This window comes from Haliotis cracherodii, unplaced genomic scaffold (assembly GCF_022045235.1).
Source record: "Haliotis cracherodii isolate W230 unplaced genomic scaffold, xgHalCrac1.p SCAF_33, whole genome shotgun sequence".
In the NCBI taxonomy this organism is placed as follows: Eukaryota; Metazoa; Mollusca; class Gastropoda; order Lepetellida; family Haliotidae; genus Haliotis; species Haliotis cracherodii.
The window spans coordinates 288145-306163 of NW_027266290.1; the positions used below are offsets into that span (position 1 = coordinate 288145).

At 43.8% G+C, this 18019-nt stretch overlaps 1 protein-coding gene across 1 annotated transcript in view; it reads left to right on the forward strand.

Moving 5' to 3' along the window:
- LOC139477389 (polymerase delta-interacting protein 2-like) overlaps positions 1 to 9227 on the forward strand; it is a 30102-nt gene extending 20875 nt beyond the window's left edge. The window contains exons 8-11 of the mRNA XM_071259951.1: positions 214 to 240; positions 4178 to 4303; positions 6252 to 6331; positions 6833 to 9227. Coding sequence (XP_071116052.1) covers positions 214 to 240; positions 4178 to 4303; positions 6252 to 6331; positions 6833 to 6950 — 351 coding nt within the window. The 3' untranslated portion in view covers positions 6951 to 9227. The remainder of the gene's footprint in view (positions 1 to 213; positions 241 to 4177; positions 4304 to 6251; positions 6332 to 6832) is intronic.
- The last annotated feature ends 8792 nt before the right edge of the window (positions 9228 to 18019 follow it).

An 18019-nucleotide genomic window follows, 5' to 3' on the forward strand; every position in this document is an offset into this window, starting at 1 on the left:
GGTTCATTGTGTGTCATCATACCGCCACTGGTGTGGCATGGCTCATGGTATCAACAACATGTTTGTCTGGTGGAGACTTGATTGTTTACAGGCTGCTGTGTTAAAGCTGGAATATTGCTGAGTGCAACATTTTGCAGGTTCTTTGTTTCGAATAATGAGAACATGGATTCTGGTGACATGGTTACGTGGTAAATGTTTCACTTTTGATTTCAGGAATCACAACAGACACATGTATACTGGGTAAGTAGGGCCTGTTATTTTGCATTTGTTTCACCAATCTTGGCACGTAGGTTGGTCTGATGGTGAACTGGTGCCTTTTGATACAGTTACATTTGACATGAAGTCAGTTGACTAGTTGACCTATTCACCAGAAGTATTTACCATTGCAGGGAATATTGATGACTTTGTCCTCATGTGTTACATCCCCAGCAGCGTACTAATTTCACGTAGCCAGCTGAGAAATCAATCAGAACACATTGTAGGTAACTTGTTCATCTCAAGTATCTCCACCAGGATTGCTGGAATATTGCTAAAATGGAGATGGTTTAATTGGTTTTACACTGCTTTATGCAATATTCCAGCAATATCACGAGAAGGGACACCGGAAACGGGCTTCATGTGAGGGGGCATGGGTGGCCCAGTCGCAATTCGCTGTGCAGAGTTGCGTCCCTTGGGAACGCCAGAAACCTATGATTGTGGGTTCGAATCCCGGTTCTCCCCGATTATGTTTCTAGGTTTGTCAGCACCATGCCCGTGCTCGTGGGTTTCACCGAAGTGGTAAACATCTGAGACCTGCATCACTTCGGGCTTTCGTCCCACATTAAGCTGACACGCTGTGATATAACTGGAATACTGTTAAAAGCGGCGTTAAACCCAACTCACTCACTCACTCTTCTGCGTCATAATCGAACACTTAACCATTCGGCTTTAAACCATCCCGAATATTGCTAAAGATGCCAAAAGACCTCACTCACTAGAATACAATTAAACTTGGAACTATATTTGGATATGTTGAAAACGATGTGGTCGATCAGAGTCACTATTGACACCGTGTTCCTCTACTCCACACCATGTTCCTCTACTCCACACCATGTTCCTCTACTCTACACCATGTTCCTCTACTCTACACCATGTTCCTCTACTCCACACCATGTTCCTCTACTCCACACCATGTTCCTCTACTCCACACCATGTTCCTCTACTCCACACCATGTTCCTCTACTCCACACCATGTTCCTCTACTCCACACCGTGTTCCTCTACTCCACACCGTGTTCCTCTACTCCACACCATGTTCCTCTACTCCACACCATGTTCCTCTACTCCACACCATGTTCCTCTACTCCACACCATGTTCCTCTACTCCACACCATGTTCCTCTACTCCACACCATGTTCCTCTACTCCACACCATGTTCCTCTACTCCACACCATGTTCCTCTACTCCACACCGTGTTCCTCTACTCCACACCATGTTCCTCTACTCCACACCATGTTCCTCTACTCCACACCGTGTTCCTCTACTCCACACCGTGTTCCTCTACTCCACACCATGTTCCTCTACTCCACACCATGTTCCTCTACTCCACACCATGTTCCTCTACTCTACACCATGTTCCTCTACTCCACACCATGTTCCTCTACTCCACACCATGTTCCTCTACTCCACACCATGTTCCTCTACTCCACACCATGTTCCTCTACTCCACACCATGTTCCTCTACTCCATGTTCCTCTACTCCATGTTCCTCTACTCCATGTTCCTCTACTCCACACCGTGTTCCTCTACTCCATGTTCCTCTACTCCACACTGTGTTCCTCTACTCCATGTTCCTCTACTCCATGTTCCTCTACTCCACACCGTGTTCCTCTACTCCATGTTCCTCTACTCCACACCGTGTTCCTCTACTCCATGTTCCTCTACTCCACACCGTGTTCCTCTACTCCATGTTCCTCTACTCCACACTGTGTTCCTCTACTCCACACCATGTTCCTCTACTCCACACCATGTTCCTCTACTCCACACCATGTTCCTCTACTCCACACCATGTTCCTCTACTCCACACCATGTTCCTCTACTCCACACCATGTTCCTCTACTCCACACCATGTTCCTCTACTCCACACCATGTTCCTCTACTCTACACCATGTTCCTCTACTCCACACCATGTTCCTCTACTCCACACCATGTTCCTCTACTCCACACCGTGTTCCTCTACTCCACACCATGTTCCTCTACTCCACACCTTGTTCCTCTACTCCACACCATGTTCCTCTACTCCACACCATGTTCCTCTACTCCACACCATGTTCCTCTACTCCACACCGTGTTCCTCTACTCCACACCATGTTCCTCTACTCCACACCATGTTCCTCTACTCCACACCATGTTCCTCTACTCCACACCGTGTTCCTCTACTCCACACCATGTTCCTCTACTCCACACCGTGTTCCTCTACTCCACACCATGTTCCTCTACTCCACACCGTGTGGAGTTTCCAGGGTAGAACATGTCCTTAGTAGCCAGGGTTCGAGGGGACTTGACTTAAAGGGCAAGTTCACACGGAAATGAACCATTTTTTCTTGTACTTTTTCCACATTAAAAGTGTTAACATAGAAGATATAAAAACATCATATTTAATTAACATATTTTTTGCACTAAAACAATTCATATTTTTCACATTTACCAAGTGTTCTATTTCCATAACAAAAACACCATGGCTTATGCCCCTTGCAATATGACGTCATTGGTGCCAATTGATAAACATTATGACGTCATCATGCTTTGTTAGAGCTGCTTCACGTGGTGTAGGTACAGTTTTGTGATTCTAGCATCTCAGATGCCAGCCAGAATTGTGTTATGCTGAGACACCACTGCGCCGGAGTGTGTCGTAGACCATGTTGTTTTACCGCAAACTGGTCCTTGATATCTTTTGCGTTGAGAATAGACAGGGACCCAGTTGAATTGGCACCAATTACGTCATAATCTAAGGGGGGTAACTCAGGCCTATTTCGCTCGTAAAACGAAGGCCTCATAACGGCATATCACTTTCACACTATTGTGAGCTTCCTACTTTCACTGTGAAAAAAAATGAGTGTATATTTTCAAACACAGATACTAACTAATTCTAAAAATGCGTTTTGTTTAGAAAAAGAAAGAAAGTGATTTTTGCGTGTACACTTCCCCTTTAACTTGCACCAGGTGCATATTGACATAAATATCTAGTTGCACCAGACAAAACCAGGTGGCACCCCGGTCCCATTCAAATATCAAAGTTGAAACGCAGGTGCATAAAATTGTCTAAATTTAGAACCAGATGTCAGATGGTTGTTGACTGTGTCATGATTTTACATCAATGATCTGTTGCTGCTAAACATAATAGGAACGACACATGATCTTGAGTACCCACAGTCTGATGTCAAGAAAGCAAGGCAAATTACAAAGAACAGTAACATAGGGATTAGTGATAAATATATCTAAGCAGTAGTTATAGTGCTTAAAGATCGATGTTGTGTGGAAAAGAACGGTTATTTTGAATTAAGAGTTTGAATTTTTTTATACATGCACTTATATAGCTAAATTGAGCCCTGGTAACAATTGCTTATTGTAAGAGTTATGATTGTGTGACCTGAGTGATTGTGTCATCATGCCCTGATGGATGATTGTGACCTGTGTGATTGTGCCATCATGCCCTGATGGATGATTGTGTGACCTGAGTGATTGTGCCATCATGCCCTGATGGATGATTGTGTGACCTGAGTGATTGTACCATCATGCCCTGATGGATGATTGTGTGACCTGAGTGATTGTGCCATCATGCCCTGATGGATGATTGTGTGACCTGAGTGATTGTGCCATCATGCCCTGATTGATGATTGTGTGACCTGAGTGATTGTTCCATCATGCCCTGATGGATGATTGTGTGACCTGAGTGATTGTGTCATCATGCCCCGATGGATGATTGTGTGATTGTGTCATCATGCCCTGATGGATGATTGTGTGACCTGTGTGATTGTGCCATCTTGCCCCGATGGATGATTGTTGCTCTTGCTATTTGCCACTGGATCGATTATTTATGGACCTCTGTGACATAGTTCAAATGAACTGCTGAATGCAGGGTAAAACAACATTCACCCCCACACTTAAGGTGAAACTGACCATGTCATGTTTTGTTGTAGTGGAGGTACTGTGTGAGGCTTGAGAACCTGGGGGAGGAGACAGTTCAGCTCAGGGAGAGGCATTGGAGAATATTCAGTCTGTCTGGCACCCTGGAGACAGTCCGCGGGCGGGGAGTAGTGGGGCAGGTAGGTGATGAGACAGTGTTGCTATGGGAGAATATTCAGTCTGTCTGGCACCCTGGAGACAGTCCGCGGGCGGGGAGTAGTGGGGCAGGTAGGTGATGAGACAGTGTTGCTATGGGAGAATATTCAGTCTGTCTGGCACCCTGGAGACAGTCCGCGGGCGGGGAGTAGTGGGGCAGGTAGGTGATGAGACAGTGTTGCTATTGGAGAATATTCAGTCTGTCTGGAACCCTGGAGACAGTCCGCGGGCGGGGAGTTGTAGGGCAGGTAGGTGATGAGACAGTGTTGCTATGGGAGAATATTCAGTCTGTCTGGCACCCTGGAGACAGTCCGCGGGCGGGGAGTAGTGGGGCAGGTAGGTGATGAGACAGTGTTGCTATGGGAGAATATTCAGTCTGTCTGGCACCCTGGAGACAGTCCGCGGGCGGGGAGTTGTGGGGCAGGTAGGTGATGAGACAGTGTTGCTATGGGAGAATATTCAGTCTGTCTGGCACCCTGGAGACAGTCCGCGGGCGGGGAGTAGTGGGGCAGGTAGGTGATGAGACAGTGTTGCTATGGGAGAATATTCATTCTGTCTGGCACCCTGGAGACAGTCCGCGGGCGGGGAGTTGTAGGGCAGGTAGGTGATGAGACAGTGTTGCTATGGGAGAATATTCAGTCTGTCTGGCACCCTGGAGACAGTCCGCGGGCGGGGAGTTGTAGGGCAGGTAGGTGATGAGACAGTGTTGCTATGGGAGAATATTCAGTCTGTCTGGCACCCTGGAGACAGTCTGCGGGCGGGGAGTAGTGGGGCAGGTAGGTGATGAGACAGTGTTGCTATGGGAGAATATTCATTCTGTCTGGCACCCTGGAGACAGTCCGCGGGCGGGGAGTTGTAGGGCAGGTAGGTGATGAGACAGTGTTGCTATGGGAGAATATTCAGTCTGTCTGGCACCCTGGAGACAGTCCGCGGGTGGGGAGTAGTGGGGCAGGTAGGTGATGAGACAGTGTTGCTATTGGAGAATATTCAGTCTGTCTGGCACCCTGGAGACAGTCCGCGGGCGGGGAGTTGTAGGGCAGGTAGGTGATGAGACAGTGTTGCTATGGGAGAATATTCAGTCTGTCTGGCACCCTGGAGACAGTCCGCGGGTGGGGAGTAGTGGGGCAGGTAGGTGATGAGACAGTGTTGCTATGGGAGAATATTCAGTCTGTCTGGCACCCTGGAGACAGTCCGCGGGCGGGGAGTAGTGGGGCAGGTAGGTGATGAGACAGTGTTGCTATGGGAGAATATTCAGTCTGTCTGGCACCCTGGAGACAGTCCGCGGGCGGGGAGTTGTGGGGCAGGTAGGTGATGAGACAGTGTTGCTATGGGAGAATAGTCAGTCTGTCTGGCACCCTGAGTTGTGGGCGACTTAACAGTCAACTGAGACAAGCTAGTTGACTTCTTCTTATCATAAGGGGCACAGGTGGCCCAGTTGTCTAAGGCGCTGCTATTCGCTGTGCAGAGTTGCGTCTCTTGGGCACACCAGAAACCTATGATTGTGGGTTCGAATCCTGGTTCACCCCAATTTTGTTTCTAGGTTTGTCAGCACCATATCCGTGCTAGTGGATTTCACCGAAGTGGTAAACGTCCGAGGCCTGCATCACTTCGGGCTTTCCTCCCACATTAAGCTGACACGCCGCGATATAACTGTAATACTGTTAAAAGCTGCCTTAAACCTAACTCACTCACTCACTCACTCTTCTTATCAGAATCATGCTGAAGCTGTTTCAATTTTAAGACATGGGTAACATTTTCAGGTTCATTCCACTGATTTTTACAGGATGAATTCTCTCTCACTCCTAAATGATCTTTTTACATGTTTTAACTCACTGTAGTTTAAACTTTGTAATTCAGCACGATCAATTTATAATAAAATAAATTCATCACAAAGTTAAACGTTTATTATGATTCCTGAATTTGTTGTTTCAGGAACCGATCTTATCTCAAGAGCAGCCAGCCTTTCAGTACAGTAGCCATGTGTCATTACAAGCTCCTAGCGGCCATATGTGGTAGGTACAAGAGTTCTGTCCCTTGTTGTCTTGATGGCCCAGCCTGAAGTTCATCATTATGTCCAAAAAATAGAAGTGTGCAGTATTACCGTTATACTGATAAGCCACGATTTGAAATACTAATGAATATGTATTAGTGCTATCACAATACGTTTGGCAAATACTATATATTGCCTTTTTAGAAATAATGCATATTTTATCTTGTTTGCAAAGTGTACGTAAGTAACAAGTCGAATTGAAATTATGAAAGTCAAAAGTAAGCGACATGATTCATGTGATTGAAAACAATTTAAACTATTCGTGACCTGATTCCTGTGTTAAATGTCGTTGTGATTACAGCAACATCCAACAAAATGGTGGACGCTAAACGTGAAAAATTATTGCCATAAAATTCAATACGAAAGTCACAAGTCAGAACAGTTAAATTTTGATGTTTTGAGGAAAAATTCCTCTTATATTGAACAGGAACAAGCCTTATTTTGGAACCTCTATCTTTAACAGGGGCACGTACAAGATGGAGAGAAGAGACGGAACTACTTTCGACTGCAAGATTCCTCCATTTTCATTAGAGAGTAAATCAGAAGACAACACAGGCCCACATGCCTTCCTGGGAAGCTAGCACTGTGTTGCTATGGTTACTGCATGGACATGTGTCTTGGGTGTCATTGCCATGGTTAAGGACTGTATGTATCATTACTGGGGTGTTGTTACCATGGTTACAGACGCCATGGACTTGTTACAAGGGTGTTCGTTACTGACTACCGAAGATGTGCGCTGTGTGTGAAAACTACAGGAAGAGCACATAAAAGAATCTGTAAATACCATTGTTTTCTTTAGGCTGTATATACCGCATGTTCTGTGGACTGTATATAGCAAGTGTTTGATGGAGAGATTAATGTTTCCTCTGCGGAATTGTGCACGAGCAATGGTGTGTGTTATTGGGGACATCTTATTAGTATGTCTGAATTTGTTTCCTACCTTTTCGTACTGTTAACATTCAGATTTATTTTACTCAAAATTTTGCTATCTTTCCTACATACTTCTGTCTCAGGTCATGCCAAAAGTAAAATTCATTACCTTTGATTAATCAAATGAAATGGAACCTCAACATTCTAAATTACCTCTTTACGTTTGTAAATGGAATAAAGATGGATAGGCATATTCACAGCTTCAGAAAACATATAACCTAGATATGACAGATTGCCTGTAGTAATATGAGAGAATCAAGTGTTCTTTCGACCGTTTAATATTCTGACAGATTTAAGTGGTTCGACAATTCGAGGTTTTTCTCGAGAAAGCAGATGTATTTGAAAGTATTGGTCAAGTAGCCTGTGGGACATGCTTGATTATCCAGGGGAGTATATCTCCATTGTCTTGATATAAATACCCTTGACCTTTCGCCACCATGTTTGGGGCGGTCGGGTAGCCTCGTGGTTAAAGCGTTAGTTCGTCACGCTGAAGACCCGAGTTCGATTCCCGACATGGGTACAATTTGTGAAGCCCATTTCTGGTGTCCCCCGCTGTGATATTGCTGGACTTTTGCTAAAGAGCGGCGTAAAACCATACTCACTCACTCATAGATTTGTTTTAAGTCTGATTTGACTGACATGATGCTGAAATTACCGTCCTGTCAATCTTACACTGTTCTTACACAATTAAAACTAGCACTGATATCACCAGTACTTGCCTGTACTTGTTGCTTACTGTCTCAACACACTCGTGATATCACTGCTAGTTTCAAACGGCAGACAGGAAAGAGGTATGTCCTACATGGCATAACAGATAGATTAAATATGGTAAGATGAAAGAATTGGGTGTTTTTAATCTTCATTGGAGTAGTATAAGTTAAAGTTTAACAGTTACACTACTACAATCAATTTTTACATTGTTCTTAACTATAGTCTGGAAGGTAATTTAAAGTACCGACGTTTACTACAATATCTGAAAAACTATTGGACCTACTTCAGTCAAAGTTGGTATGAGATTATTAGACAGTCATACATAACTGGATATTACATTTAAAGACAATCAGTGCATAAATAAAAAATCTGTCTATTTAGCTATCACTATATTTCATCAACAACCAGACCTGTTCGTCACGGGTGGAACGAGCATTCATTGTAACAGCCATCTGCATAAAGCTACCCCTGCGTCACAGGGCTATATGACCCAGTTGAACCAATCAACTCAACTCGAAATGTTGCACGGGAATCACGCTCGTGAGACGCCCAAAGCTAACACCATATTCGTGTGTGTGTGATTCTCATACCAACTTTGACTGGAGTAGGTCCAATAGTTTTTCAGACTATTATGTGAGATGTTTTTTGCCAAATATGGACGCGGAGTGAAGAGTGATGTACAAGTAGGTTATTATAAACACATGGGCTTGGATCAAAAGCCAAAGAGACTATTTCAGTGTAAGATCTTTTACTCTCAGACATAGCTTCCTTATGCCATTCACAGTTACAGTTAAATGTTTGGCCTATCTGCTCATTCTTTTGGATTTTGAACCCAATGATGTGACCCTATGACGTGACCCTGTGATGTGTTACAACTATACGTCCTTAGTTTGTTAACGATATTGGTTGACACTGTTAAGCATTTCAAACACAACAAACTTTTCATCCATTGTAATTCCGACAGATTTAAGTGGTTCGACAATTCGATATCCTTCCCGAGAAAGCAGATGTATTTGTACTTATTGGTCAAGTAGCCTGTGGGACATGCTTGACTATTGTGAGATGTTTGTTGCCCAATATGAATGTGGAATGATGTACATGCAGGATATTGTAAACCCTTGAGCTTGGACGAAAGCCAGAGAGTCTATTTCAGAGGCTGTTAACATGGATCTACAGGGAAGTGCGAGAAACCCGCAGATGTATGAGTATGGTGTGAATAAACATGGATTTTGTGATGTTTTGTTCTGATGATGTCACTTTTTGCTCTGCACAGTTTGTGCCATGGCTCACCATAACACAAAGTACAGAGTTAATGATGTGGTATAAACTATGTCATGTGTTACTGTGAACCATGGTATAAACTCTCTGGCTTGTGTCGTCTTAACACAATTGAGAGTGTGTAACTGTTTAATATTTGTTTAGCTAGAGAGTTTATACCATGGTTCACCATCTCTCTAGGTACAGTTTTCATATCATGCCACATCACATCTTAAGATACAGAATTTATACCACGGTTCACCATATCTCGAGATACAGAGTTTATACCACGGTTCACCTTTACAATAGGAACTGAGTTCACACCATAACACAAGGTACAGTGTTCATACCATGGTTCACCATATCTCAAGATACAGAGTTTGTACCATACCACACCATATCTCAAGATACAGACTTTTTACCAAGGTTCACCGTTACAATAAGAACTGAGTTTATACCATAGTTCACCGTGACAATAGGTACTGAGTTTATACCATGGTTCACCGTGACAATAGGTACTGAGTTTATACCATGGTTCACCATCACACAAGGTACAACGTTTATACCTTCTGTTCATGATGTCAGTACCTTGTGTGCTCTGGTTTTGTTTTCACTCTTGAGTGGAGTAGTTTCCACATTTCAACTCTGGGACGACTATCAACAAAGCCTCCATGGCGGGGTCGGGGCACGGATACCCAGTCATCTAAGGCGCCCCGATTCGCTGTGCAGAGTTGCGTCCCTTGGCCATGCCAGAAACCTATGATAGTGGGTTCGAATCCAGGTTCGCCCCGATTATGTTTCTAGGTTTGTCAGTACCATACCCATGCCCGTGGGTTTCACCGAAGTGGTAAACGTCTGAGACCTGCATCACTTGGGGCTTTCCTCCCACATCCTCACACACATGTATATCATCGGAAAACAAAAGGAGAAATAACTTCACGTTCCAGGAGTTGTTTGTATACCATCTATATAATTTGCCTCATTGCTCGGCTGATTCTTTTTTTTCACTCCATGGCGGGTAAGAAAACAAGAAAGGGAATAAATGCAACGGAAAATTCCATATTTCTTTGGGACTGCTTTGTCCTCTAAATTCGAATCTCAATTAGATCTACAGGTCAATGCAACGGTTCATTAATTGTCTAAACACACCTCTATCTTTGATGATTTTATGTTCCACACCCCTTCCTTACTAATAATATATCCTGTAAGCTGTTTTCTGTGACAACTGTTCACTGAAAACATGATCTTCGCCGAGGGCATGAAAGGTGACGCATGGTCTTTCGAAACCCACAAGCGCGCAGACGACACTATCTTGACACGCGACTTAGTTTAGCTGCACATGAGCAGTTGGCGTGACAGGTTAATACAACGGACTATGGCTCTTTTGAGTTTGTGAATAGGCTGAACGATGGAATATGTTGCAAGAGTATTGTTGGCATAGGCTTGTTTTGTAATAGCTACAGATACAATCGCGATTTATCAATATGCTTCATGATTAATGTTTTGATTCAACTGGAGTCTTGTCTCTAAAATTACCGGTATGACTTCATGTTCAAGCATGTTGAATAGATCAAACTCTGTGTATATACAGGGAACATATTATTCTGCTTTTTGTGCAAAACTTACACGAAATTCCATGACATTCCCCATGCAAACATTTGTTAAAAAGAAGAAAATAATGTGTGGATCCTATTGCAACGTCGCTTTGATACTGTCTTTTTTCAGTTGAAATAAGGGGGCACGGGTGGCCCAGTCGTCTAACGCGCCGCGATTCGCTGTGCAGAGTTGCGTCCCTTGGGCACGCCAGAAACCTATGATTGTGGGTTCGAACCTGGTTCGCCCCGATTATGTTTCTAGGCTTGTCAGCACCATACCCCGCTCGTGGGTTTCACCGAAGTGGTAAACGTCTGAGACCTGCATCACTTCGGGCTTCCTCCCATATATAAGATATAACTGGAATACTGTTAAAAGCGGCGTTAAACCTAACACACACACACACACACACACACACACAGTTGAAATAAATCTCCTGCTTGTCTTCTGTCTGACTAAAACAGTGGACCAGGAAAGAAGGGTCGCTCCTTGAATTTGTGAAGTTCTGAGGTTCCACAAAGGAGTCTAAGGGCAACAGCTATCGTATTTGCCATTCATTCACTAAAATGATGCTAAACGTATCATATAATATTTTGATAATTGACCATGAATTCAAATCGAACTTAACAGCTAAAATATACACTGTACTGCACAAACATGTTTTGACGTCCTATCATGTCAAGTTACAAAAGCGATTAATAATATACTTTCACAACACTTGTTTTATCATCTTTTTGCACACTACCCCACAAGATAAACCTGAGGAAGAACTTTATTCCTTGGTCCACGGGACATTTGTCACCAAACGTGGGGACAGTCGATAGCTGACTTAAGGTTTCAGGACAAATTGTCAATAATCAAAGCAAATGTCATAGGAACTTTCTGTTTCATATCATATCAGCTCACCAAAAGGGTGTATGATGGGAAAGGACTTTCCAATGGTCAACTATCCCTTCATGTCGAGCAATATTCCAGCAGTTCCAGCCTTTGGTGTCTCATGTTGAGGTACCACAAAGCATGCTTTTTCTCCGAAGATTTGAAAGAGCATCATAAGACTCTTGCTCTTGTTTGATCACAGTTACAAGATTCAAGATCTTATTGTTTTTTAATGTTTTCATGACGATAAGTTGGACTTTACTGAAAATGAGGATACTGTTCGTTTCCGGAGCAGAGTGTCAAAACCGTTGAATATTTCTTGATGAAACTTGCTATACAGATCAGTCTAGTAGTGAACTGGTGCCCATTGATGATTTGGGATGTATTCTTTTTAAAAATGTCTTTATGTTTTTATGGCAAGTTGCTCGTTTCTGGGGCAGGACTTGCTATGCAGATCAGTCTAGTGGTGATTTGGGATTTTGATAAAAAATACTGAACAGCATTATTTTCACCTTCACTGAACTGAAAGTACGCAATGGCAAGCCAAACTTCATTTCCGAAATGCACCAGACCGTGAGGATATGCCATCTCCTGATGACTTTTGATTTATTGACGTAGACGTATGATTCTCTGGAGCTAATATCGCTTTGTGGGGCCGGTCCCTGATCTCAAGCCGTTGGGTTAGCCTTAGTGGTTGGCTCGTCCTCACGACAAATATAAGAGTTCGATTTCCACTATGTGTGAAGCCTATTTCTGTGATTACTAAAGGCTAAGTTTTTGGTGACTGCAAGAGAATGGTAAGTTTCAGATGACTGAGTGAGTGAGTGAGTTTGGTTTAACGCCGCTTTTAACAGTATTCCATTTATATCACGGCGTGTCAGCTTAATGTGTGAGAAAAGCCCGAAGTGATGCAGGTCTCAGACGTTTACCACTTCAGTGAAACCCACGAGCACGGGTATGGTGCTGACAAACCTAGAAACATAATCGGGGCGAACCGGATTCGAACCCACAATCATAGGTTTCTGGCGTGCCCAAGGGACGCAACTTTGCACAGCGAATCAGATGACTGAGGCAGTGGATGATGTGATTATGGACAGTAGTAAATTGTTATATAGGAATCATAAAAATATCTGTAGTGAAAAGATGGATAAATGGTGTGTTGCAGGCAACTGTCGTCGACGCTCCATAAAGAAGAGTGAGTGAGTGAGTGAGTGAGTGAGTATGGTTTGACACCGCTTTTAGCAACATTCCAGCAATATCACGGCGAGGTACACCAGAAATGGGCTTCATACATTGTACCGATGTGGGGATTCGAACCCGGGCTTAGGGCGTTAAAAGCGAACGCTTTAACCACTAGGCTACCTCACTGTCCCACGTAAAGAACTGGTAGAAACGTGACATGTAGTTTGATAACATCGCTGTGTTAATGGATATTGACAGGCCAAAGCATAGCTTGGGAATTATTAAAGATAATAATTTCCTAAACGTGGAATGATTTAATCATTGGTTTGTCAATTATGAACATTCCGAGATAGAAACGGTCCCATTATCCTATTCTTGTCGACACGCATCTGTCAAAGAATATTGATTGGAGGGACAATGTCGGACCAAGGTGAAAGTCGATATTTAGGTATAATTGCGTGGACGGACGTGGAACATGGCCGCCAGAGGATTGTCTGTCTCAGACCCGTCGGAGTTGACACTTTTTGAGGGTGTCAGTCACAGGTTTTTATGTCTCAGACCCCACGAAGTGGACGGATGTTAACAGTGTCAGTCAGGTTTGTCTGTGCATAGTGGAAATCGACCCGACAAAGTGGGCGGAAGTTAACAATGTCAGTCAGGTTTGTCTGCCCCAGAACCGACAAAGTGGGAGGATGTTGACAGTGTCAGTCAGGTTTGTCTGACAAAGAAGTGGACTGATGTTAACAGTGTCAGTCACAGGTTTGACTTTCCAGGCCCGACGGAGTGGGCGGATGTTAACAGTGTCAGTCAGGTTTTTATGTCTCAGACCCGACAAAGTGGACTGATGTTAACAGTGTCAGACACAGGTTCGCCTGTTCCAGACCTCGGAGACTGGTTTGTCTGTTGCAAGCCCGAACTGAAGTTATACACGCTTGATGAAACGCCTTACAACATGAACTTGACGTGCCTAATCCCACAGTGGCCCACCTTCCCATACGACATATTGTAAGACAAATGGAGAAATGACTGAACACGAAAAAGGCGTCAGATGTTGCCCTTTATGTTTTAAAAACGATAGATCTGAATTCTGTGCTTCTGTCGTCAACACACTGACATGCATGGCCTTCTTTTCACGGCTTACGTAGGCGCACACAGTGCCCCATTAACCAGTCAAATGACCCTCTCAATACGACATTATCTGATTTGTCGCTACCATAATTAAAGACACCTCGCACGCATAAATATCACTCAGCACGCCAGTAGTATATTTCAAGGAATTTTCATTCCAATGCACTACAAGATAAATGATCATATATAGCGTGTGTGATGTGTTTATCACGCATCCTCATTTATTAAGGTCGGTCGATACACGATCGTCATGAATTCTCTGCGGTTATGTAGAATCCTAGTTCTACAGTTAACAATAATGACATTAATTTAATATAGCAACAGGCTTTGGCAATCGGTAAACAAATCGCAATCGGAGTTCCTCGGGTCCAATCTGTTCACCCTCGGGCAGCAACATATCACTCGGATCTGTCAAGTACGTGTATCTACCTACGTTCTCAGATACGCTGGCGCCACCTATGAGCGACCGTGGTCATCTGGCTTTGTCCTAGGATTATGGGATAATCTGGGGTTAATCTAACTATGTGAATGTTCCACTTGAAACATAACGCTGCTCGGACAGGTAACACACCTGCCTTAGTGATCTCAGCAGCCAGGCAGATACAGCCGGGGATACCTGGAAGCTTAATTACAGGTATGTTGTATGTTATTACTAAGAGTTTTCCAATCTATTTTGTATATTGCATCGTTATCCTACGCACTGCAAGGGAACATCTGATGACTTCAACGAGATAACCCTCCTTTGCGAGTACCGTTTGTTTCAAGTTCCTGTGTTTAACTGATTGGATGGCAGTGGAGCGGTCGAGTAGTCTAGTGGTTAAAGCGTTCGCTCGTCACGCTGGAGACCCGGGTTCGATTCCCGACATGGGTACAATGTGTGAAGCCTATTTCTGGTGTCCCCCGCCGTGATGTTGCTGGAATATTGCTAAAAGCGGCGTAACACCATACTCACTCATTCACTTGGATGGCAGTACCACGTACTATGCGCTACCAGTAGCCCACGTCACTTATACATTTTGCATAAAAAGTAATTGTTTGTTTGTTGCTTAACGCCGCACAGGAGTACTGCCATATGATACCATATAATCAATCCTGACCAGACAATCTGGTGATAATGACCAGATAATCCAGTGACACGACCGGGCGTTTATTGTTTGTTTGTTGTTTAACGCCGCACTCAGCAATAATCGGGGCATATGACGGCGGTCTGTAAATAAGCGAGTCTAGACCAGACAATCCAGTGATTGACATCATGAGCATCGTTCCACGCAATTGAGATACGATGACATGCATCAACCAAGTCAGCGAACCTGACCACCCGATCCCGTTAGTCGCCTCTTACGACAAGCATAGTCGCCTTTTACGGCCAGCATAGGTTGCTGAAGACCTATTCTACCACGAATGAGCCTTTACTGATATTATTGAAGCTAAAAATTGTATACAAGATAGTTCTATGGAGATACAACTTCTTTGTAACAATGATTGCCACGTTTCAGTGTGATAATTATCAAACAACTGTGTTAGTATCTACACTAAATTTATTGCAATAAAGAAGTTGTATATCCACAGAACTATCCCCCTTGTTCAACACACCAACTTCTAAATGCCCCTAGAAGAAGTTAAAACATACATGATAACTTTGAATTCCGTCTGCTGTTTACAACTGCAGAAATTCTGCTGGGGTGGGTTGTGGATGTGTTTTGGGGTGGTTGGGGGTTGTTGGGGTATGGGGCCCCGGGTCTTAAGAATATAGATCCCCAGAAACCTATGCTTTTAAGAGGCGACTACGTTGATCGGTCGGTCAGGCTCAATGACTTTGTCGACTGCATGTTACCGCATCCCGATGCGTGTGTTGATGTTCGTGATGTCAGTCACTGGATTGTCTGGTCCATACTCGATTATTTACAGACCGCCGTCATACAGCTGGAATATTGCTGAGTATGGCGTTGAACAACAACAGAACAGAACTTTATTACGCCCAAGGCTACAAAAAGTAGCATGTTGAGGTTTAACAGGAGATGCGACGTATAATAGTGAACACTGTTTCTCAATGCAATCTTAGGGCTACGACTGTCGTACATCTAGGTCAGTGTATGGTGAGGCGAGGTGAGGTTGGGTGAAATGGGGTTTAACGTCGCGTTCAAGATGATTGCACTTATATAGCCACGTGCATGCACGTGTTTTTGTGGCTGTTTGTACTAGTCCGCACTTAAGCCGATTTTTGGTGCTAGCCCACTGAGATACCATGTCTCAGTTTAACATGAATACCCAACGGTATACTAACTCCGAGCCGACCAGTCCTTGTTTTAGCCCCTTACTGCCAAGCGAAAGGCAGGGTAACAAGGAGCATCTTGTAACGTTCTTTGGAACCCGCGACCTTCCACTCTCCGAGCGGACGCTCTACCAGGGAGGCAGTCTTAAGAAAAAGGGGGCGGTGGGGTAGTCTAGTGGTTGGAGCGCTGATGCTCTAGGTTCGATTCCACACATGTACACATTATAAAAATGTTAAACAATATTCATTCATTCAGCCAGAGATGCAAAAGCCTTAAGATATGAAAATATCAATTTTCACTTGTCAATTTATTTCAAGAACTGTTTCAACAATTGCAACAATCGCGGCTGTCAACAGCATGAATATCAATATTCCACCAATGTATAACACGTTCATATCGTATATGTAACATGAAACAATATGATCTGGAAGCTTATATATAACTTAAGCCTAAAACCCATACACCTACCAACACGACTACAACACTGTCATTCACTGTGACATAAGACGTGCTGTATAGCAATATGAATGCACAATAATCTCCAGCCTTCAAACGGTATTCCCAGTGTAGTTCCAGTTAATCATGCCATTACCTCATAGGCTAGCATGGAACGGACCAGCTTACAAAGCAGCTAGAAATGTGTAGGGGTGTTAACTTAACCCGATTCCCTGACTGAAACCATTGTAAGGTTGCACCCAGCCGTAGGACTGAAGCCATTGTTAGGTTTCACTCAGCCGTAATTAGCATTAAGCATGTTATTGACAGGGGTAATGGTGTTAGTGCTCAGGTATGGCTGGGCTCACTCAACGATTAAATTTAATTTTTGGTGCTATATCCGTTTTTAAAATAAATAAATTATTATTCATCACCCGGATATTCCGGAAACCTTATGGTCCGGACGGTCCAATGACTGTGGAATATATGCACGCAGAATAATTAGGCTAGAAACTAGTCCAGATGATCAAAATATTATTGTTGTCGCCCCAGGGATTGAGATAGGTTAAATACTGCAGCTCTTCCTTACATGTTTGTTTGTGGTTTAACATCACTCTCAGACGTTTGATTGTTGTTTAACGCCGCACTCAGCAATATTCCAACTCTATGACGGCGGGCTGTAAATATACCAGATAATCCAGCGCTTGCCATTACGAGCATCGATCAACGCAATTGGGATACGATCACATATTCAGGCTATATGTCGACGGCCTGTAAATTATCACATTTGGACCAGACAAACCAGTGAACGATACTTGAAGCAACACCTCACGTCGTCGGCGTGCGATCAACAAAGTCAATGATCCTGACCACCTGGTCAGTTATCCCCTTGAGGATCCGGGTTAGTATTGGTTTTCAGCAACCCATGCTTGTCGTAGGAGGCGACTAAGGGGATTGGTTGGTCTCGCTGACTTGGTCGATGCATGTCAATATATCCCAATGACGTAGATCGATGCTCATGATATCAGTGAATCTAGTACAGGAGGTGGCATGGGGTTTAACGTCACGTTCAAGATAGCGCCGTGCATGCAAGTGTGTGTGTGTGTGTGTGTGTGTGTGTGTGTGTGTGTGTGTGTGTGTGCTCGTGCGTGCGTGCATTCGCGTGTGCCGGTTTTATAGTCCTAAAGCACTGAGATACCATGCCGCAGTTTAACATGGATACCCCAATAAGACACAGTATAGTGACACCGCGACGACCAGTTCTT